The 24,195-nt window shown below is 35.0% G+C and overlaps 1 protein-coding gene across 1 annotated transcript in view; it reads left to right on the top strand.

Annotated features, from left to right (window-relative positions):
* Positions 1-24,195, top strand: part of ECA3 (endoplasmic reticulum-type calcium-transporting ATPase 3) — a 203,697-nt gene that overhangs the window by 158,781 nt on the left and 20,721 nt on the right. Inside the window, exons 28-32 of the mRNA XM_089998975.1 lie at positions 4,463-4,517; positions 6,182-6,267; positions 6,574-6,722; positions 9,012-9,117; positions 9,196-9,249. Coding sequence (XP_089855101.1) covers positions 4,463-4,517; positions 6,182-6,267; positions 6,574-6,722; positions 9,012-9,117; positions 9,196-9,249 — 450 coding nt within the window. The remainder of the gene's footprint in view (positions 1-4,462; positions 4,518-6,181; positions 6,268-6,573; positions 6,723-9,011; positions 9,118-9,195; positions 9,250-24,195) is intronic.

Genomic DNA, 24,195 nt, shown 5'->3' with positions numbered 1-24,195 from the left:
CCTAAGTTATCATTTTTTTCCTGCCGTTTTCAGTTGTGAGAAATGGCTAGAAAGTTAGCCATATATAGAATGTGATGTTTATACAATAATATTGATTTAGTATGGGGCACAACTCAAACAGTGCTTAGTGGTGCAACCAAAGAGTATGCCAAAATGATATATGCATACCCTGGAAGGCGTGGTGGTGACAACATTGACTTAGAAGTCTGAATGCTCCCTCAATTCATGAGCACATTGGAGTAAAAAAAAAAGAGCTCTTGGATGTGCTCTCTCCATAAAGTAACTAATGAAAATCTGCCTTGGTGTGTGCGTGTGGTTTTTTTTCTTATTGGTAGATGTCTCACTTGATAGCTAAGATATCCAAGTCTGATTAAACTAATGGCATAAGATCATTGATTGAGCCCAACCCGATTCCCTATGCTATGCCTAGATACTATTGCAAATATCTTTGCATTGGTGGGCAAAGAGGATGATGACACTCCTATGGTTACCATAGCAGCAAGCCATTTGACACCATGGGAAAAGAAAGTGACTTCCATAGATGAAATACATTAAGCTTCTGCAACCAACAGGGCACCTCCATGAAGAATGTGGTCTGAATGACAATTGATGACTTCGATTCAACGCCAAGTGACTAGTCAATACTTGCTTGCAACTAAATCATGCATCGTGAGAAATAGAATTTCTACAACAACCAGATTACAAGACATACACAAGCAGTTATGTAGCACTTGGAACAACAAAAATGGTAGAACCGACTAGAAATGAAGCTGCCAAAGTGGCAAAACCTGTGCCCATGAAAGACAAAAAACAAATATATGTTGGCTAGTCAAGTGAGACATCTACCAATTTGAAAAGAAAAAGAAAAGAATACACATGCAAAGGCAAATTTTCATTGGTTGGTTTATGAGCAGAGCACATCCAAGAGCTCTTCGTCTGACTCCAATGCACTCATGAACTGAGGCAACATGCAGACTTCTAAGTCAATGTTGCCACCGCCTTGCCTTCTAGGGTGTGCATATATCATTCCATTGTACTTGTTGGCCGCATCACTAAGCACAATTTGAGTTGTGCCCCCATCTGAAATCAATATCCTTGTCTAAACAATACATTTTAAATGGTTGACTTTTTAACAATTTCTCACAGAAAAAAATCATCATTTAGGTTTTAATCATGGGTCTGCCATTTAAACACCAAAGACCTTAGGTTTATCCAAAATCATGGTTTCAATCAAAACAAGATTGATAAAACCTTAGTTTTGGAGGTTGTCTTAGCCTTAAAAGGTGCCAATAAATTGGATTTGGCTTAGTTTCTTGAAGTGAGTTGTCTTGCACTAATTAAATATAAGTTTAACAAAAAGCATGGTCTAAATTAAGTCCAAAACAAAAAAGGTCTAATTATGTATAAGTCTATTTAAATATACATTTAAATCTTATTTTTTAAATCTATATCCTAGAATAATATGTCGGGTTTGGATTAAAATTTTGACAAATCCAACTCATTTGACCCCTACTTGCAAGAATCATGCAAAAAACTAAATAAGTAAAACTTAGGTTCATGTCTAAATGAAGGTCTTAATCAAGAGTATGTAGGTTTTGATCCAATTCAGAAGTAAATGGGTTAGACCTAGGTATAATCATGCTTTATCGATATTTGGGTTCATATTCTGGTTATGAATGTCCAATCTTGATTCTATTTTTTGAATTGATATTCTGATCCAATTGGGCCTTGAATGGGTAAAACTAAAGTTACTAAACCCAACAAAATGTGTTTGGTATGCATGAAATCTTGATTTGGTCTAAGATTTTTTTTGTCCTGGGGAAGGGGTGTGCTTATATTGATTTCATGAAGATACATCATTAATTACATTAGGTCACTCAGGATCTGAGAAGGGGACAAATCAAGAGGTTTCTTCTGACAATACAAGAGACCCTTTGAGAAAGAAGAATATAAATTTGATACAATGTGAAGTAAGGACCCCTTCTAACAGATTTTAAAGAGGAAAAACAATCAAGAAGGGATTTGGTTTCATCCGAATGTCTTCAATACAACCAGTATTAATTTTGTGGGCAGACTAGAAAAATCCAATGTGGTTTAGTATAAATTCGTTTGGTGATTAATAGTTGTATTTAAGTTTAGATATCCTAAATATTATATATATGTCGTAGTGGTGTATTTTTATCGTGTATTAGTTGGCCAAATTGTGACTTTTTATTCTCTTTGAACTTTTGACTTGGAATTCTTTGAGTCGATCTTTTCACAAATCTGAAGCGATATTCCTGTTTTTTTATATTTATTGACTTGTAGACCCAAAAGACAAATTATGCCTGGTAACATTTCATATTTTGAAGTGAGCCCGAATGACACTTATTAAATTAAGTCAATTCTCTTTCATAATAGCATGACATCCAGTTACTTCCAACATATTCTTGGGGTAGCAAAGATAATTTAGCAAAACTTTTAAAAGCCATAAATTGACTCCAAAAGCTTTACTGTAATTTTATGTTAAAAGTGGAATACAAATAAGGGAATAACATGGAAGTATTAAAAACTCCAAGATTTTGTGGAAGAGGATAAAATAAAAGACATGGTGACTATGGAGAAGCATTTTGGGATGTTTCCGATGTATGGTTAAGAAACAAATCTGACTTATTCTTAGTGTATTTGGAACATGTTTAATGTCTACTTGATGTGTGCTTTTAAAGAACATATGATTTTGCAGACAAGTTGTATACCCGTAGCTGGAACTGGTACCTTGATATGAAGTATGTAAGTGTATATAAGGTATCAATGCAAATGTGCTTATTTCTATAATATCATGTCAAACAAAGAATTTCTAAATTATATAGTATATATATGTGCATATTAATATAGGGAAATGAAAACCTACAAAATGGGCACAGTGCTAAATGAAGCATGCTATTAGATTTTTGGTGTATTTTTTCGAAATTCTGGCCCCATAGATGTGTTCAGCATGATTGATTTATTAGAAATTGACACTTGGATCATGCATTTTGGATGAAAAAAAATGTATTTGGAGCATAAAAAAATATGAAAATTGTAGGCCGCTGATTTTTGAAACCTTATAGAAATCTATCCATGTATCGGAATCAAATGCTCCAAAAAGTGATTCCTATAAAAACAAGCATATAGATCACCTCTGTATGGTCAGAATTTTGAAAGCACACCAGAAATCCAATAGCATGTTTCATTTAGTACCATGCCCATTTTGTAGGTTTTCATTTCCCCATTAATATATATGCATTATGTATGAGAACTGAACATATTAGGCCCCATTTGTCATTCTGCCTCATAGGTTTTAAGTGTTTTATGATATATCTGAACCATTAGATGTGTTTAGCATGCTCGATTTAGTGGGAATTGACTCTTGGATCATGTTTTTTCGACAAAAAAACATGTTTTTCTGAGCCGGGAAAAACTGGTACCTTCATAGCCATTGATTTTGGATCACCAGAAAAATCTGTGTACATGTCAGATTCCGGTGATCCAAAAGCTGGTTCCCACTAAAAAAAACCTATAGATCACATCTACGGTGTTAGATGTGAGAAAAAATACGTAAAACCTCGATTTTTGAAGGGGCCTAAGGAACACATTACTCATTATTTATATATAGATACATATATATGTATCTTTTCATTTTTTTTTGTTTATGTATGTAATAGGCCATGCCTTTTAAAGGCATGTTTGTCTTTTGACATCAATGTAATAGGATCTGCCATTAGGGGCAGTTTTGTATTTGTCTGTTTTACATTTTTTGTTTTCTATTTATCTTTCTTGTAGCCGTTGGGACTAGCCCTCGTGCTTCCTCCCATTTGTATATATATGGGATCTCAACCATATTGTTGACAAGCTTTTCTTAAGCATTTCTTGAGTAAATAAGTTTTTATTTTTTATATTGAGTGCTCTCTTGAGCATTATTTGTGAGCTATTGTGGTATGTATGTGCCCTTGTGGCTTTATATTTACCCATTAGTGGATTTGTGCTTGTGCTCGTATTCGAGATTTCATTACAAGAATGACAGTTTACTTTTTGTCAATTTTGTGACAAATAGAGTTCTGCTTGAATTTTACAATTGATTATTGAGACACCAGCAAGTTTTGATTACATAGACCTTTGATGCATGCCTTTAAAATTTACTATGCTTTTGTGTGTTCTACTGTTTCCTGCTCTTATAATTCATAAAAAAAGTTGAAATATCTGTTGGTGGCTTTCCCTTTTAAAGTTGAAGTACGAAGCTCAATTGATAGATGCTAATTCTTTAGGTACTTTTGTAAATTTATTCGACCGAAATTGTTTATGGTATCTTTGTGCTTTGCCTTGTGTGTCCAATATTTGTAACTTTAAGCAGCAAGACATAATGCTAAACTGTAAATTTTTTCTTGAGCATATTGAAACTGCAGGATCCAGTGTTTTTGATACTTGCTTTTAACTGTTTCTGCAGATTAGTGAAGCTGTAGTTAGTGGCTGGTTGTTTTTCCGTTATTTAGTGATTGGAGGTATATGCTACACACATATTTTAGCTTGCACATCATGTATATAGGGTAAAATATTGGCTACTAGTGAAGATAAGGAACTAATTAGTAGAAATCACTCTTTCAAAAATTTTCAATATTTTGTAGATCAAATGTTACGGATGTGATCTACATGGTTTGTTTAGTAGGAAACTTGTTTTGAATCATGTGATTATCACAAGTAATTAGGTTTTTAAAGGGATCCAAAATTCAATTGCCCACAATGTGCCAAAATTTCACCACTCAAAAGATCACATTTTTACATCAGAAAAGCACAATCCAAGTTTTGATCCTTAGCAAACAATCCATGATGAACACATCTATATAGTTAAATTGAGTCGATAGAACTTGCACCTATGATTTCTAGCTCATTAGTTATGTACCTTCTTTAGTAGCAAATATTTTCCCATCCATATATATATATATATATATATATATATATATATATATATATATATATATATATGGGGTTAACATTTGGTGCTATTGAAGGCACAAAATTATTGATCTGGAAATTGTAGGTTCAAGCATTATCCACTAAGTCTGACAACATAGACGCGTTCAACATGGTTTGTTTACTAACGACCAAGCCTTGTATCATGTTAATTTGATCTAAAAATATGATTTTTTGAGTTATAAAATTTTTTTGCATTGTGGGCCGTTAATTTTTGGAGCCCTTAGAAGACCTTCTTACATGTCCCAATTACATGATTCAAAACTCATTTTGGTACTAGAAAAGTTTTATGGATCACATCCATAAGGCTTGATCTACCAAAAAATCTAAAAAATATGAAAAGAAGGTGATTTATACTCGATAGTTCCGTGCCTTCAATAGCACCAAAAATTGACCCATATATATAGTGATTTATTTATTTATATAGATGCATATGTAAGTGTATACCATTGCAACAGATATTGCTGATATTTTGTAAATATTGCAATTTGCAATATTATCACTATCAATTCAAAACTATTTAAAAGGTAAAGTATTGCAACATTTTAAAATATCAGCAAAGAAATGAATTGTGATACTATTGCAGGAGTATCATGAAAATATTTGGAAAATAGGTTATGAGAGTTTTTTCTGGTTTTACTTTTTTTATGGTCCAGAAAAAACAAAAATGATGATAATTATATTGTAACAAAAAACACCTAACACAAACCCATGTGATTTGGTTTTATTTTTTTGAGATGTTCAGATGTTTTTGGGTCTTTTTTCTGGATTGAAAGAATTAGAAAAAATGGTTTTAAATTTTTAAGAAAATTTAGGATGCCTATATATATATATATAATCAAATTCAAGGTTCCTTTTGTATGTGCCATGATTTTTCCTTAGATTTTTTGGGGGTTTATTCAAAAGACCTATAGTATCCTGTTGCAGTGATGTGTGCATGTGCATGTGCATGTGCATGTATGCATGTGCATGTATGCATGTGCATGTGCATGTATGCATGTTTGTGTGTGTCCATGCATGTTGGTGTGCATGTGGGTGGGTGGGCGTGCATTCTTGTGCGTGTGGATGTGTGTTTTTATGCAAGCATTTGTGTGTGTACACACGTGCATGCATATGTTGTCTTTTCCAAATGCTTGATACTTTTGAATTGAATATCAAAATTTTGATATATTAGTTTTTTTGCATTTACTTTCAGCTTATGTTGGCATTGCAACCATTGCGGGGTTTGTATGGTGGTTTGTTTACTCTGATGGTGGTCCGAAACTGCCTTACAATGAGCTGGTAAGCAAACTTGATTTGGTTGTTTCAGGATCCCAACAAAAAAAAAAGGAAAAGAATCTCAGGCTTTTCTTGTCTACAAATATCTGGATGATGGCTTTTCCATTGAAAAGTGCATTCTATGCTTTTGTCTTTTCTCATTTGAACTTTTGCAACTCTGTCCTGGTTGTTGGTTGGCCTATAGTTATTTCATATAATAGTATTTAGGTCAGAATCTATAAGAAAATCAAATTCGGATGACCTGAGCTTGGAAGGGTTTGGAATGCCTACATGATGCATTTATTTATTTATTTTTTATAATTGTCTCAGGTAAATTTTGACACGTGTACAGCAAGAGAAACAACATATTCATGCAGTGTATTTGAGGATCATCATCCATCTACTGTGTCAATGACTGTGCTTGTTGTTGTGGAGATGTTTAATGCTCTAAATAATCTGAGCGAGGACCGTTCAATTATGTAAGGCATTTCATATTTATTTTCATCATCCTTTTCTTTATCTGCTTCCTATCTTATTGAAATCATTGTTTAGGCTCTGTAGGGACTAGGGAATGGAGTTATACACATGTTAGGCTTATTCAGTAAATTTCAAGAGCTGGTTCTTTAATTAGTTCAAAATCAATGATGTGCATTTTTAGCTCATTTTCATGTCAAGACATGCAAACATTGAAGAGGCAATCTAGTTATGCAAATTGTTGGAAGTTGCCATTCTGTATGAGACACCTGAAGAGGGTAACTAAATGTATAAGCTATCCTTGTATAAAGCACCCATATGCATATCTTCGTAAATAGTGGTACATTGCATCCTCTTGAGCCCTTGCTAGACCATCAAGAGTTATAGAAGAAGAGAGTGGAGACTCACGGATGAGAGAATAAAGTAACCTGGTGCAATTCCAAATTAAAGAGAGCTCCAGTCAAGTATTTATGAAAATATTTGGCAAATCTCAATGCATGTCAGCTGCCATTAGTCTATGTATAATTCACATTATCACATTAAGCGAAAAAAGGTTTAAAAGTTGGCATACTGATATCAACCGGAAGCCATTTGATATGAGAAATATGAAACAGATGGTGGTCAGATAAGCTCTTAAAAATGGAGGGATCCCGTCTATTGGTGATTGTTGGCCATTCTTTGATCTTCAACTACAGTTCTAGAGAGGGTACTAGAAATGAGAAGTTTGAAAGAATGAACATGGTGGGTAGGTTTTTGTTCTATTTTCCCAATATTTTTTTCTGAGTTTCTACAGGCAAAAGATGGCAAACTAGACTAGCCCAACTTCTACCAAATGGCCAAACTATTTGGCAAAGCAGACGATCGATTTCATCTCTATCAGTCAGTTAGTCAAATACTTTCAAAATGGTTCCTATTGATTTGTGTTATTGTTGATTTTTTGACCTTCACATTAGACATTATGGGTTTGGACTTGAGCAAACCTATGTGTCAACTTGCTTGTGTTTAATAAGAATGGCTGTCCTGACTTGAGTGATCGTGTTGTGTTATGCCTTTTCCAAGGTGTAAGTAGGGGCACGAGGGTAAACCAAGCAAACATAAGCAGTTCTGGGTGAAAAAAGCTTTCTTCTTCTGTTCAAGATCGAGGGATTGACTCTTTTCTCATGGTGTAGAGGCTGATGGGGTTAAGGCCTTTTTTTTTGGCTTCAGCGTGAGCGTGAGCTGGATGCCTAGGTCAAACCTGGTATCATGCATTTTCTGCTTCTTAAAATACCCGTCCCATGAGATTTCAGAACTTTAACCACTCAACTAAGCCTGTGATCTCTGATTTTCTGCCACATTAAATATGGTGGTTCATGTAAGAACTTTGTAAAAATTTTCATTGTCATTTTTTACCCTGGTGCAGATGCTTACCGTCATATTTCTGTCATATCCATGTTCTCTGTCTCTTTATATTCTGATCAAGGAGCAATACCAAAGTGTTTCAAAGTATTACCTTGACATAGGTCTGTCTTAGTCTTAGATCAACCTCAATAGATTCCTGCATTCTGCTCCAAACATCGATTATGATACTTCATACACCTCGAAGTTCATAGGATGAAAGGAGTTTATTTGAGGTCTCTATATCCAAATTGGAGCTTGTATTGAGTTGTTGGCACCATTTGTAGTTTAATGATTATTGCAATTAACATCTGTGATATTTTGCTAGATAATAAATAATTAACTTATTAGTACTGACCAAGTTACTTCGACATGTTTCTTGTCATGTTTTTGCTTGTTTTTTGTTTCTTCTTCCTTTATGGTTCAATAGTTTTCCTTATTATTCCATAAATTTTTTCATTTATATATATATATATATATAGTGCTTATCCTGGACCCTTCCAATTCAAGTACAGAATTCACAACAAAGAAATGAGTCTAATGCTATGGACAGTTTTGTGACTGTTCTAGTAAATGTACGGTCTCATCTATAGAATTTAACCCAAACAACTTATGCTGAAATGCTCCACAAGGACTTTAGTCATGCTTGAATACATGGAGTTGAGAGAATCAGAGGTAACTTGCAAAAATTCGTTCACCAGCAAACAAATTGAGACGGATGTTCAACTCTGATTTTAACGTATCTGGCATCTATCTTTTGGAAACTTAGTGAATGTGTAATATTTTATTCACACTGAATTGATTTGTTGTTTTCACTGGTAAGAGCTATAGCTTACTTTTAGGACTGCTTAATAGTCCCTCTATTTTCTTACTGAGTCTGGTAGTATGTACTGACTATCTGCGTTATATACTTTCAGTGAGATTCCCCCATGGAGTAATTTATGGCTGGTTACATCCATTATTCTGACTATGTTTCTTCATCTCCTAATCCTTTATGTGGAGCCTCTATCAGTACTTTTCTCTGTAAGTGGATTCTTCTTAATTTAGACTTAACTATGGTTGGAAATGTGTCTTTAACCGTATTATTAATATTTTCTCCAGGTGACTCCACTATCCTGGTCTGATTGGAAGATTATCTTTTATCTTTCTTTCCCTGTAAGTCTACATTCATCTTGTAGTTGATGCTGCAAAATTGTGGATACCATTTGACTGACATGTTCTAGATGTAATTTTTCATACTACTAACTGAAGTCTTGTCTTTTTATATTTAAGCTTCCTTGCATGATTTAGAGACTACCTATAGCCAGTTGTTCAGGATCATCAATGATGTGATAATAGACTCCGTGCATAGATCTGCAAATGGTCCTTTTATAAAAATTTCTAGATGGAAACTACTCTTTAGAAGAGCAAAAAAAGGTCTTGACCAATAGATTGAGTGGACAATGAAGTCGGGATCCTTAAAAGTTAAAAGAATTGGTTTTGTATTATTCACACAAGAAATTGTTTGCTTGCCAACTCATATTGATTAGATCTTTGACAAATGTTGAGGTTTTGGAGGGAACAGACATATATCGACAACCTGCCTATATCAGGTACTTAGTGGCCTATTTTCTTTCTCAAAAAACCACAATTGTGCTACATTTTACAAAATGATATAAATATGAAGTTATAGGCTGTCAAATACAAACTAAAAATCTAAAATTCTAAAGGATGTAAAAGTTATATAGTTAACTGACAAATAATGATCAACAAATGAGTAGATAATAGTAGACGCTTTTGATGTCAAGCATAGACGAACACTGATTGGATTATAAGATGGATAAAATGCATTGAGTCAAGACTGAAACTCAGTTGACCTGCCATTACCAGTATTGGTATGATGTGGGTATGATGCCAGTATAGAAGCCTGGTAGAAGTACTCATTTTACGTGGGTTTATTCATGTTTTATTGCCAACATGTCAATGTCAATAGTGAAACAAGTTTTGCATCCCAGAGTCTCATGATGATGTTATGACCAAGGTTGCCGCGTGAAACGATACGAGAAGCGGAAGCGATGCATTTTAAAATGTATAGGAAGCGGGAAGCGAAGAATAAAAAAATGAAATATAAGAATTGAATTTGAATCAAAATAAAATACAAATAAAAACTAAAATAAAAGTAACTAATATTAAATTTCATGATTTTTTGGTGTAAGAATTAAATTTTTAACAAAATGTAAAAATGATGACTACCAATTTAGAGAAAGCACATGGAAGCGAGTGAGAAGACTGAGAGGAAAACACATAAAAAACATGAAAAGTTAAGTAAGAAAACATATAAGAATAGAGGAAACTTGTGGAAATCATAAAAGCATGGGAGAATCGAGGTTCTCATCAAGTTTTAGAAGAGAGGAGTATCGCGTTTCCGAAGCGAGTTTTCGGGAAGTGAGCTTCCCACCTATCTAAGAAGCTTCTAGTAACTCTGGTTATGACTTGGTGAACAAATTTTGGAGAATGTGGTGACGAGTCTGTTATAGTATTAGATCATCGTATATTATCGAGGTACTCTCTTGGTATGCACTAATCCTATATAGCATGCGAAAACCAAATAATGGGACGTGTTCAACATTGCAAAGTCTACCATGACCATGACCATGACCATGACCATGACCATGACCATGACCATGACCATGACCATGACCATGACCATGACCATGACCATGACCATGACCATGACCATGACCATGACCATGACCATGACCATGACCATGACCATGACCATGACGGTTTGAGAATATCTCTCTCTCAACCATGGTTATTTTTGTGCAACGTAGGTTGTGCTACACTCTCGGCAGATGGATGCTATTGGCTGTATCAATTAAAATATGTTGTATATATTTATTTTTCTGTCCATGTAAACTGAAATACCCATCAGGGGTAATTCAGTATTTCATAAATATGACCGTTGGGGCTATTCCAATAGCTAGTTGGACTGCCCCCATTGTCCTTACATGCTTATAAATAGGGGTTTTCCCCTTGTATTTCTTAATGCTTTTTACAAGCATTTCATGTGAATAAACACACTATATTTTTATATTGTTGTTCTCTTATGAGTTGTGATTGTGCATCTCTTTTATGAGATTGTAATTGGCCCATTAGAGACCCTCTTGTATTTGTGCACTTGTGTAGCCCTTTTTAGGCATTGTGATTGTTCACATCTTGTTTTATTACATGGTATCAGAGCTTAGGGCTCTTATATTTGAAAAGCATCTTGATCGTGATCTTTGTGTGGTGGTGATCATCTTCTAGTCTTCCTCCTCAATGTGATTATATATATGTTTATTTTCAGTTATATAGGTATATGCCCTATAGGGGCATTTTTGTCATTTCACTCATGTAATAAAATTGTTTTATTAAAACAGTTATTTTTCATTTATTTTTTCCTTATTTATAATTTAGAGGACCCTTAGGGGCTCTATGGTCAAAATGAACATAGAGTCATTGGGGGCTCCCAACGGTCAGAAATATGACCGTTGGGAGCTCCCAATGGTCCTCTCCTTCCCCTTTTTTGTGTATAAATATGGGGGCTGTTCCCTCCTTGTATTCTATGTTTGTATGAAGCACTTTATATTTTTTACTTTTTGTGTATCTTTTATGTGCCTTATATTGATCTTTGTATTGTCCCATAGAGGACTTGTGCATGTGCACTTGTATTATTATAATCTTGTAAAGCCTTCAAGTGGCTAGTGTTTTCGTGCTTTCGCATATCCTTACATGGTATCAAAGCCATAGTGTTTTTGGATGAGAAAGTTTGCCGACAAGCGGTTGTGCTTGTGACAACACCCTCTCTTTTTCACTTCTCCCTTCTCTTGCTCACGTGATGGAAACCAAGATTGATATCTCCTTCAAGCTCAATGGTAAAAATTACATGATGCGGGCATTCACTATGAAAAACATTCTTAAAGGGAAAAAGCTTTGGAGTTATGTGATGGGTACTATTCTCGAACTCCCAACTCAAGCTTACAAAGATAGAAGGAGATCAAGAGAAAGCTCTAGAGGGAGATGCTCACATCAAGGCTATTGAAGATCATCATAAATAAGTAGAAGATTGGGAGAGTAACCATGCCAAATTTTTTGCATGGTTCATAAACAACGTGGAACTTAAGGTATGTGCTAACATTGCAAAATTTCGCAAAGCCAATGAAGCTTGGTTTTTCATGAAGGGTATGTATACCCAAAAGGATCTTCCAAGAGCATATTTCTTGCAAGAAAAGGTGAAGACTACCAAACAAGGTGAAATGAGTATCCAAGACTATTATAGTGATTTAAATCTCCTATGGGATGAACTAGCACTCTTAGAGCCTAACTGGGTTGCCATTGAAGATGTGGAGCTTAGGCAAAAAAGCAAGTGAAACAAGAAAGATTTTTTGAATTTTTATTTGGGCTTCGTCCTGAATTTGAGCAAGTTAGGTCTTCTCTCCTACATAGATCTACTCTTCTTCCTTTGAAAGTTGTTATTGCCAAAATCATTCAAAAAGAAACTCCTCTTAGAAGATCTAGTAGATAATTTATTCCACTAAATAGGTTTGTGTCTTATGAAACATTATCTCTTAATTATAGGACTTGCTTAATAACTTTACATTCAAGGCATGATCCTTCACAATATAATGAAGCTAAAAATGTTTCTCATTGGATTGAAGGCATGAACATAGAACTAAATGCTCTTAAGGAAGCAAAAACTTGAGAGGTAGTTATCTCTAAACATGAAATCTATTGGGATGAGTTTTTAAAGTTAAAACCAAGAGTGATGGAACTTTAGAGAGATATAAAGCGATGTTAGTAGCTAAAGGATACTCACAAGAATATGAAATTGACCATGAGCAGACCTTTGCACCCGTAGCTAGAATGATTAGTGTTAGGACTCTAATAGCCGTTGCGTCAACCAAAAATTGCCTTATATACTAATTATATGTTAAAAATATTTTTCTTAATGAAAAACTAAATGATGAATTCTATATGGATCCTCCGCCGGGATTTGACATTGAAAAAGGAAAACCTCTTAAATTTTTAAAAGCCTTGTAAAGTCTTAATCTGACTCCTAAGGCCTGGTATGATAGGTTCAGTAATGTTATGACTAATTTGGGTTTTCGTTCATGTTATACTGACACTGCTCTCTTTGTAAAAAAATACAGTTACTAGCATTGTTATTCTTCTACTTTACGTAGATGATATGATTATAACAGGAAATGACAAAAAAAAAGTTAGTAATGTTAAAAATGTGTTAAAAAATAATTTCGATATGTCTGACTTAGGATTTTAAGATATTTTTTAGGAATTGAAGTTGCATACTCTCCTAGAGGGTACATACTTTCTCAAATTAAACTTGTTGTAGATATATGTGATAAATCTCGCATTTCAGATGATAAGGTGGAAACTCTTGAAGTGGTGAATGCTAAATTAAGACTTGAAAATATGACTCTTCTCGAAGACCCTACACCTTACAAACAGCTAATTGGGTCTCTCATTTATTAATCACCAGACTAGATATCGCTCATGCCGTTCATTCTACTAGTCAGTTTCAACATGCTCCCACAATTGTACACATGAGTGTTGTATTAAGAATTGTCAGATATATCAGGAATACTATAACTAAAGGGCTCTTTCTATTCTCATCTTTGAATTTACTTGCTTATATTGATGCTGATTTGGGGAGGAAATCTCAATGATGAAATCTCAACTACTGGTTTTTGTGTCTTTTTAGGAGAATCTCTAATTGCCTGGAGATGCAAAAAGCAACAGAAGGTCTCGTTATCTTTCACTGAAGCGGAATACAGAGCTATGACAACTACAACTATGAAACTTGTATGGTTAAGAAATCTTCTCAGGGATATGAGTGTTGACGTCTCCAACCCTTGGAAGATGTATTGCGATAATAAAAGCGCAATTTACATTGCCAGCAACCGCACCTTTCATGAGTGCACCAAGCACATCGAGATGGATTGCCATTATGTTCATTATGAATTACTGAAAGGAACTATTGAATTGCCTTTTGTCACTTCCGAATTTCAACTTGCGGACTTCTTCACTAAGCCTCTTGCTACTCCACGTTTCCTTTTTCTTCTCAACAAACTTTCGATGTTTATACCGTAAGTTTGAAGGGGGTATTAAGATTGTATATATATATATATATATATATATATATATATATATATATATATATATATATATATATATATATATATATTTTCGGTTATATAGGTATATGCTCTATAGGGGCATTTTTGTCATTTCACTCATAATAAAACTGTTTTATTAAAACAATTATTTTCTATTTCTTCATTTTTTATTTTATTTTTTCCTTATTTGTAATTTAGAGGACCCTTAGGGGCTCTATGGTCAAAATGAACATAGAGTCATTGGGGGCTCCCAACGGTCAGAAATATGACCGTTGGGAGCTCCCAACGACTACATTGGGAGCTTCCAATGGTCCTCTCCTTCCTTTTTTTTGTGTATAAATATGAGGGTTGTTTCCCCCTTGTATTCTATGCTTGTATGAAGCACTTTATCAATAAAAGACTTGCATTTTTTACTTTTTGTGTATTTTTTATGTGCCTTATTGATCTTTGTATTGCTTTATATCTGACGATTTGTGACCGTTGGGGGCCCCAACGACTCTATGTGGGGCCCCTTTTGCGTGAAATAAAAAGCAAAAGAAAAAAAGAAAATACAAAAATAAAATAAAATAAACTAACCTAGATAATAAATAGTTGTTTTAAAAACAATTATATAAAAAGATGAAAATACCCCTATTGGATATATATATATATATAATGTATAAATACAAGTATTTTAACACCCCCCCTCAAATTTTACAGAGAGATGAGCGAAAGTTTGTTAAGGAGAAAAATAAAACGGGGAGCAGGAAAAGCTTTAGTGAAAAAGTCCGTCAACTGATATTCTGATGTGACATATGGTAGGGCAACTGTTCTTCTTAGATATTCATCACGAACATAGTGGCAGTCCATCTCTATATATTTAGTGCGCTTATGGAAGGTGTGATTGCTGGCGATATAAATTGCACTTTTGTTGTCGCAACATAGCTTTGAAGCACCAGAGATGTTAACACCCATATCTTTGAGAAGATTTCGAATTCAAATAAATTTCATTGTAGTAGTTGCCACAACCCTGTATTCAGCTTCAGTAGGGGACAACAAGACTTTCTGTTGCTTCTTGCATCTCTATGCAATTAAGGAATCTCCTAAAAAAAAACAAAAATCAATAGTTGAGATTCTATCATTAGGGTTACCTCCCGAATCAGCATCAGTATAATCCAGTAAATTTAATGAGAATGAGGATAGAAATAACCCTTTAGTGATGGTATTTTTGATGTATCTGACGATCCGTAACATGACACTCATATGCACAGTTGTAGGACCATGCTGAAACTGGCTAGCAGAGTGAATGACATAGCGCAATATCTGGTCTGATAATAGACAGATAAGTGAGAGAACCAATAAGTTGTTTGTAGGGTATGGGATCTTCTAGAAGAACCCCATCCTCCAGTCTTAATTTTGCATTAATCACTTCAGAAGTCTCCATCTTCTTGTCATCTGAAATTCCAGATTTAGTATATATATCTGCAACAAGCTTCAATTGCGAAAATATATATCCTCGAGGAGAATATGCAACTTCAATTCCTAGAAAGTATCTTAGGAATCCTAAATCAAACATATCAAACCTATCTTTTAACATATTCTTAAGATTACCAATACCAACTTGATCATTTCCTGTAATAATCATATCATCAACGTAAAGCAAAAGGACAACAATATTAGTTCATGTAATTTTCATAAAGAGAGTAGTGCCAGTATAGCCTGAATAAAAACCTAGTTTAATCATGATATCACTAAATCGATCGTACCAAGCCTTGGGAGTTTTTAAAAGTTTAAGAGTTTGACCTTGTCCAATGTTAAGTCCTGGCGGAGGACCCATATATACTTCTTCGTTTAGTTTTCCATTAAGGAAAGCATTTTTCACATCTAATTGATATATCAGCCATTTTTTAGTTGATGTTACAACTAATAAGGTTCTAACACTAGTCATTCTTGCTACGGGCGCAAAGGTTTCCTCATAATCAATACCATATTCTTGTGAATACCCTTTCACAACTAATCTTGCTTTGTATCGTTCTAAAAATCTATCACTATTAATTTTAACTTTAAAAACCCACCGACATCCAATAGGTTTTTTGTTTGGAGGAAGTTTAACTATTTTTCAAGTGTTAACCTTTTTTAGAGCGTCTAGTTCCATTCTCATGGCTTCAATCCAATGAGGTATATTTTTTGCTTGATGATAATGTGCGGACTCATGATATGAATGTAAAGTTATAAGGCACGCCCTAGAATTTGGTGTAAGTGATTCATATGACACAAACCTATTTGGTGGAATGGATTCTCTAGAAGATTGTCTAAGAAAAATTTCTTCATTATTTTGAGAATATTTTTCTAGAGCACTAATAGGTTTATCTTGTTCATGATGGGTATAAACATGAAGATTGTTATGAATTATGTCATCACTACTTGGTGAGGTTTCAATATTAGATACTTCATGACGTGTATTATCTATAATTTCAAAATGATTCGAAGAATCATCATATATATCTTTCGTTGGAGAAAGGTCATACAAAAATGTATAGTCAATTTCATCTTTCTTATCAAGTTTTTCAAAACCTTTTTCATCTTCTAAAAAGGTCACATCCTTTGAAATATAAAGTTTATTATTTTTATAATCAAAACATCGATATCCTTTTTTATTTTCACCGTATCCAAGAAAAACACATTCAATCGCTTTTGGAGACAACTTTTCTTTTTTATGCAAGAGGACAAAGCACTTGCAACCAAAAATATGAAGGCGATTGAAATCGGGAGTAAATTTAAAAAGTTTTTCATAAGGAGTGATATTTTTCAAATTTGTTGATGGCATACGATTTATTAAATATGTGGAAGTTAAGAAGACTTCGGCCCAAAAATTCTTAGGAATATTTTTGGAAACAAGCAATGTTCTAGCGGTTTCTATAATATGCCTATGTTTTATTTTCGCTAGCCCATTTTGTTGTGGGGGTTCTAGGACATGATCTTTGGTGACAAATTTCATTTTGCTTTAAGTAATTTTGAAAATCATTGGATAGGTATTTTCCACCCAAATCGGATCTAAGAATGGATATGCTACTTTGAAATTGATTTTGAACTTTCATGTAAAATTTTTTAAAAGAAAAAACTTTTGATTTAAGATTAAGGAAATAAATCCACACATATCTATTAAAGTCATCAATGAATGTTACATAATATGAATAACCTATTAGACAGAGCAAATATCTGTGTTTGTATTTGTATTTGAGTTTGGATCCGGATCCAATTTACATATGTATAACATGTCTAGCTTGTATTGGACATACTTGTAAAAACCGTGTATTAGGTTTTGTGTTTAATATTAAAAGGAAGAGGTCACAATTTTTCCTGTATGGAAAAACGTGATTAGTTGCAACCTCATTTCTCTTTCCTCTCTGCAGCTTCTTGATTATCGATTTTGGAGAAATCTAACATGGTATCAGAACGGATCTGATCCGAGGGTTAAAAGTTTTTCCAGCAGGTGTGTCTTTAAGATCCCTTTCTTATCTCTTTTCTAATCTTCTATTGTTCTGCATCTTATTCCATCTCTGAACCTTTTCTTCTTTCCTCTTCACTTCTGTCTTTTATTTCTTCTCTAGATTCTTATTCATATGATCTTTTCATTCAGAGATCTGACGTCTAGCCTCCTCTATTCATATAATTGTAAAATTGTCTATGAAGAGACAATACACATACAAGCATAAATACTTTATAAAAGAAGTGCACAAAAGCACTCTCACAACATTTGAACAAAATACACAAAAAGCGTAAAAATAATGAACATGCAATAATGCATGTATTTTATAGAAGGAGCAAATGCTTGAGACTCTCAAGCTTAAGAATTTACAAGGGGGAACACCCCTATTTATACAAAATGAAAGGAGTGCAAAGGGGGGCTCCCAAAGGAGTCGTTGGGGAGCCCCCAACGACTCTATTGGGGGACCCCCAATGCACTTTATGAACAATATTAAAAATAAAAAACAAAAAATAAAGAAATGTAAAAAAACAAAAATAAATTACAACATATTTCAAAATGGAATATGCGCAAGATTACAAGAATACCCTTTTAGGGTAAGAAAATAAAAATATGAATAAATATATATATATATTTATATATGTAGAGATACGTATACATATAATATATTATATGTATATGTATCTCTAAGTATATAAGTATATATATTTATACTTACAACATGTTTTTGGAGATACATTTTAACACCCCCCCCCCCCCCCTCAAACTTACGGTGCGATAACCGCAAGTTTGTCAAGAAGGAAATGAAATCTGGGCGAACATAGTGCTTTTGTGAAGAAGTTTGCAAGTTGATACTCAGACATCACGTATGGTAGATCAATGATCTTCTTCAAGTATTCTTCTCTGACATAGTGGCAGTCCATTTCTATATGCTTTGTTCGCTCGTGAAAGGTGTGATTCTTGGCAATATAAATTGCGCTTTTATTGTCACAGCACAACTTTGTTGGTTCTCTGATAAGTACTCCCATATCTTCCAAAAGGCGTCGAATCCATACAATTTCCATGGTAGTGGATGTCATGGCTCTATATTCGACTTTGGTGGATGACAGAGAGACCTTCTGTTGCTTTTTACATCGCCATGAGATCAAGGACTCACCTAAGAACACACAAAAACCAGTGGTGGAGTGACAGTTACTAGGGTCACCTCCCCAATCTGAGTCAGTATAAGCAAGTAATTTCAATTCAGAAGAAGAAGATAGAAATACTCCCTTATTCACAGTTCCCTTCAAATATCTGATGATGCGAAGCACAACACTCATATGAACGGTTGTAGGAGCGTGTTGAAACTGACAAATCAGGTCGGGTAATGTTAAAATACAGTTAAGAACCTACCAACTGCCTGTAAGGAGTAGGATCAGTTAGAGGAACACCGTCGTCAATCTTCATTTTTGCTCCCGCAATTTCAGGAGTTTCGCATACTTTGTCATCAGAAATTCCTGACTTGTCAATAATCGCGCAAGCAAGTTTAGACTGAGATAAAAAATAACCACGTTGCGAATAGGCAACCTCAATTCCAAGAAAATATGTCAGAAAACCCAAGTCTGACATCTCAAATTTTGAAGTCAAGACGTACTTAATACCCTTGACTCCTTGAACATCATCACCTGTGATTAACATGTCATCAACATATAGTAATAATATCACAATCCCTGCCTTAGATTTTCTAGTAAATAGAGCGGTGTCAGTATAACATGAGGAGAAACCATTTTCTAGCATTACACTAGTAAATCTGTCATACCAGGCTTTGGGGGCCTGTTTCAAACCATAGAGGGCCTTTCGAAGACGAAGAACTTTATCTTTAGGAATCTTCATGCCGGGTGGAGCATCCATATACACTTCTTCATTAAGATCACCATTTAAAAAAACATTTTTCACATCTATTCGAAAAATATTCCAATTTTTAATAGATGCAATAGTGATAAGACATCTAACTATAACCATTCGGGCTACAGGAGCAAAAGTTTCTTCATAATCAATTTCATACTCTTGCCCATACCCTTTTGCAACTAAGCGAGCTTTATACCTTTCAAGGGATCCGTCGCTCTTAGTTTTAACCTTAAAAAGCCATCGACAACCTATAGTTTTCTTTCCTATGGGTAGAGTTTGGAAATCCCAAGTTTCAGTCTTTTTAAGAGCATTAAGTTCATTTTGCATAGATTCTTGCCATTCTATATATTTTTTAGCTTCTTCTAAATTTCTTGGTTCAAAATAAGAATGAATGACACTAAGACAAGCCCTATATCGGGGTGAAAAGGAATCAAAAGAGACAAAACGAGTTGGGGGTCTCCTATTCCTCTCAGATCTTCAGTGATCGAGAGCAGGAACAAGTTCACTATATTGATCAATAGCACTTCTAAAGGTGTCTTGGTTTCTACGTGAGTAGGTTATTGGATCACTTGAAATTATGTTTTCTTGTTTATTGAGTGAGTTATGTTCTTCAACATCACCATCAATTTCCTCATCATGGTTTGATGATACATCATCATCACTAGATATATCATCATTACTAGACAATAAGTCAAAAAGGAAGGAGTAATCAAAATTTTCTTGTTGAGAAACATTTTTTTCAAATTCACTTTCATTTTCCAAAAAGGTTACATTTCTAGAGACATATAACTTATCATCTCGAAGATCATAACAACGAAATCCTTTTTGAGTTTCAGAATATCCAAGAAAAGCGCAGGGGATAGCTTTGGGAGAGAGCTTGTCATTTTTATCCGTAAGTATGAAACACTTACACCCGAAGACTCGTAACCTATTATAATCAAGTTCAAGCTTATATAAAATCTCAAAAGGGGATATTTTCCCTAATATCCTAGAAGGTAAGCGATTTATCAGATAAACAGAAGCAAGAGCTGCTTCAGCCCAAAAAATTTTAGGGATGTTTTGGGAAATAAGAAGGGTTTTAGTGGTCTCAATGATATGCCTATGTTTTCTTTCGGCCAACCCATTCTCTTGAGGGGTTTTAAGACAAGATCTTTGGTGAATGATTCTGTGATCTTCAAGATATATTTTAAATTGGTTGGAGAGATATTCTCTTCTAGAATCACTTTTAAAAATCTTTATATTACTGTTGAATTGATTCTTGATCATTGAATGAAAGGTTTTAAAGCACGAAAAAACTTCATGTTTGAACTTTAAAAAAAAGATCCATGAATATCTAGAGAAATCATCCACAAAAATGACATAATAAGAAAAGCCTCCTTTTGAGACAACAGGTGCGGGTCCAAAAACATCAGAATGAACAATTCAAAGGTTTTAGATGAGAACATAGTTCTTTGCTCAAAAGGTAAACTTTGCATTTTTCCGAGAATACAATCATTACAAGAAAATGAACTTTTACATAGGTCCTTCGCAAAATGTAAATAAGATAACTTGGTGATATTAGGATGACCAAGTCTTTTGTGCCATATATTTATATCTTTGTTTCGGGCAACATTACAAAAAGATTTTGGAACTTGAAGAGATTCCATATAGTATAAGTCTCCTTTTCTAAAGCCTTCCCCAATCAATTTCCCGGACCGGCGATCCTGTATTAAACATTTATCACACGAAAATTTAATATCGCAACCATGGTCCGAGAGTTGAGAAACAGAGAGAATGTTTAAGTTTAGTTTAGGTATGAATCTAATTTTTAGAATGAAAAAATCTTGAGTTTCAAAATTACCTATTCCTTTAATTTCAAGAGAGGTTCCATCCGCAGTGGAAACAAAGGATGGAGAAACATTTTTTGAATAGTCGGAAAGCGAAAACATGTTTGGGGACATATGAAAAGATGCACCTGAGTCCAAAAGCCAAGAGACTTTACCTGGAAAGGAAGAAGTGGACACGGCGGCACCGGAGGTAGCTCCCTTGAGGAGAGGTTCAAGGGCTTCCACTATTTGATTTAAAGAGAGTGACCCACTTGATGATGCCTCTTCCTTTTGTGGTACACCGATGGTAGCCATGGAGAGAAGTTTCTTCCATTTGGGACATATGGGCTTGATATGCCTCGGTTCTTTACAAAAATGACAAATGATATTGCTATAGTCTCTGTTTCCTCTTTGTCCACCATCATTTCCTTGATTTTGTGATTTGAAATGAGGAGGACGATAGGTCTTTACATTATTTCTGGGTCTTGATACGGCATTGACCTCATTATTTTCTTCATAATTACAAGGAACCGCAAGAACATTTGATCCTTGTTTACATAGACTCATACGAGTCTCCTCACCACTTAATTTGGTGAGAACATCTTCAAGAGAAGGAGTAAATGAGGATAGAAGTGATGACCTTATTTGCTCAAATTCCGGTCTTAACTCATTCAAAAAATTGAAGAACCGATCTTCTTCAAGTTGCTTGTGGCGGAGTTCAATTGTCTCGCCACTCCATTTTGGTTCAAGCATGGAAAGCTCATCCCAAATGGAGGAGAGGTCTGCAAAATATTCCCTAATAGACATTTCACCTTGAGTAAGGGAGAGAGTCTTCTTTTGAAGGTAATACTTGTGGGATAGATCTCTTGATGTATACATTTTCTCGAGATAACATCAAGCTTCCGATGCTCTTTTGAATTTGACAATATTGGCATTAATCTTTGTTTCAACGGATGCGAAGAACCATGAAAGAATCTTGAAGTTCTTCATTTCTCATTCGTCGTGCTTTTTAGAGTATTATTCAAGGGCTTTGATCCTTTCTTCTCCCTCAAGAATCTTGATTTCACTTCCGTCCATTATGGTTATTTTGGGTTCCGGTTCCGGAATTGTGCCTTGCACATAACCCCATAATCCTTTACCTTTTATGTGAGCCTCCATGTTCCCGGCCCAAATATGATAGTTGGACCCATTCAACTTGAAGCCAAGAGCGAAGTGGGACTTTTTTTCACCCATTAAGGAGTTAAGGAAAGAAGGGCGTATCAAAACAATGCTTCAACTTCTAGCTTGCACAAGATCCTTCTAAAATATTTGAGAAGCAAGATCCACCACTTCAACTTCTAAGAATCCGAAGGCACGATTTTCGAGGCACTCGAAAAAAGGAGAATCCCACGATCCTCAATCACCAACCGAGCTTTGATACCATGTAAAATTGTCTATGAAGAGACAATACGCATACAAGCATAAATACTTTATAAAAGAAGTGCACGAAAGTGAAAAGAAGACATTATTATCTTCATTGTATGTCTGACCCGATCCATTTGTATAATGGATCAGGTCCAGATCCAGTTCATGTATTGTAAATTATTATTTTGTAAAAGGGTATTTTCGTACCCTAATGTTTACACTTTATGTTAAATAGAATGAGAGGGCAGTCACGATGGACTGAACCCTCCTTTCAGCTGGAAATCTCTCTCTCCCTCTCTTCTCTTCTCTCATCATAGATTAGGGTTTCATTCTTTCATGGTATCAGAGCAGGGCGTGGATCTGCGTGAATCTGCGTGAAGAAAGCAAGGCGTGGATCTGCGTGAAGAAAGCACAGCGTGTGCATCAACGTGGATCTGCATCAGCCATCTGCGTGAATCTGGGTGTGAATACCCAGCGTAAATACCCAGTGAAGAATGTCTGGTCGTGAATCAGCGTGATTTCAGCCTGCGTGAAGAAAGAAAGCCCAGCCTGCGTGAAGAAAGTCCATCTGCGTGAAGAAAACCCAGCCTGAGTTTGCGTGAGCAGATCCCAGCGTGAATCCACCAGCGTCAGCAGAGTGAACTTATCAGCCGTGAATCCCAGCGTGAATCTGTGTGCCGTGATTTGAATCTGTGTGGTAAATCTCTGTGAATCTGTGTGGTATTGTGGCCCTCAAATACCTAGCGTGAATCTGTGTGAAGAAAATCTTTGTGAAGAAAATCTGTGATTTCTTTCAGCCGTGTGTTACAGCATCAATCTGTGTTTTCTTTTCAGCCGTGATTGCTTCTTTGTGAAATCAGGTTCATCAGGTTTTATCCCTGTTGTTTTCCTGCTGTTTTTCCTACATTTAATCTCTTGATCTGTGGTTTAATCCCTGCTAACCATTGTTAATCTCTTGATCTGTGATTTCCTTTTCCTTTTTGCTGTTTTTCCTGCTAATCATTGTTAGCCATCTGTCATATCTTATCTGTCTTTTTCTGTTAGCCGAGTTCTTTGTTCTTCATACCTAAGTGTCAGTTCAAGCATATTCATCAAATGGAATTTACTCACGGGCAATCATGCCTGTCCTCAAGTTTTCTTGGTCAACTAGTCTCTGAAAAATTGAATAACTGTAATTTCTTGACCTGGAAAAGACAGATTATTTCGTTTATTAAAAGTCAGGACCTTTCTGGCCATCTGGATGGATCGGTCCCACCGCCTCCAGAATTTCTCTCGCAAGAAAAAGTGGACGATAAAGGCGAACAATCTGTTGTTCTTCATAGGAATCCAGAATATGTTGCTTGGATGAAGAGAGATCAATCGCTAGTGGCATATATCACTTCAA

The sequence above is a fragment of the Nuphar pumila genome, chromosome 3, assembly GCF_984573655.1.
Source record: "Nuphar pumila chromosome 3, dmNupPumi1.hap1.1, whole genome shotgun sequence".
Taxonomy (NCBI): domain Eukaryota; kingdom Viridiplantae; phylum Streptophyta; class Magnoliopsida; order Nymphaeales; family Nymphaeaceae; genus Nuphar; species Nuphar pumila.
Note: the sequence above shows the minus strand (reverse complement) of the source record. Positions and strands in the feature narration are given on the sequence as shown.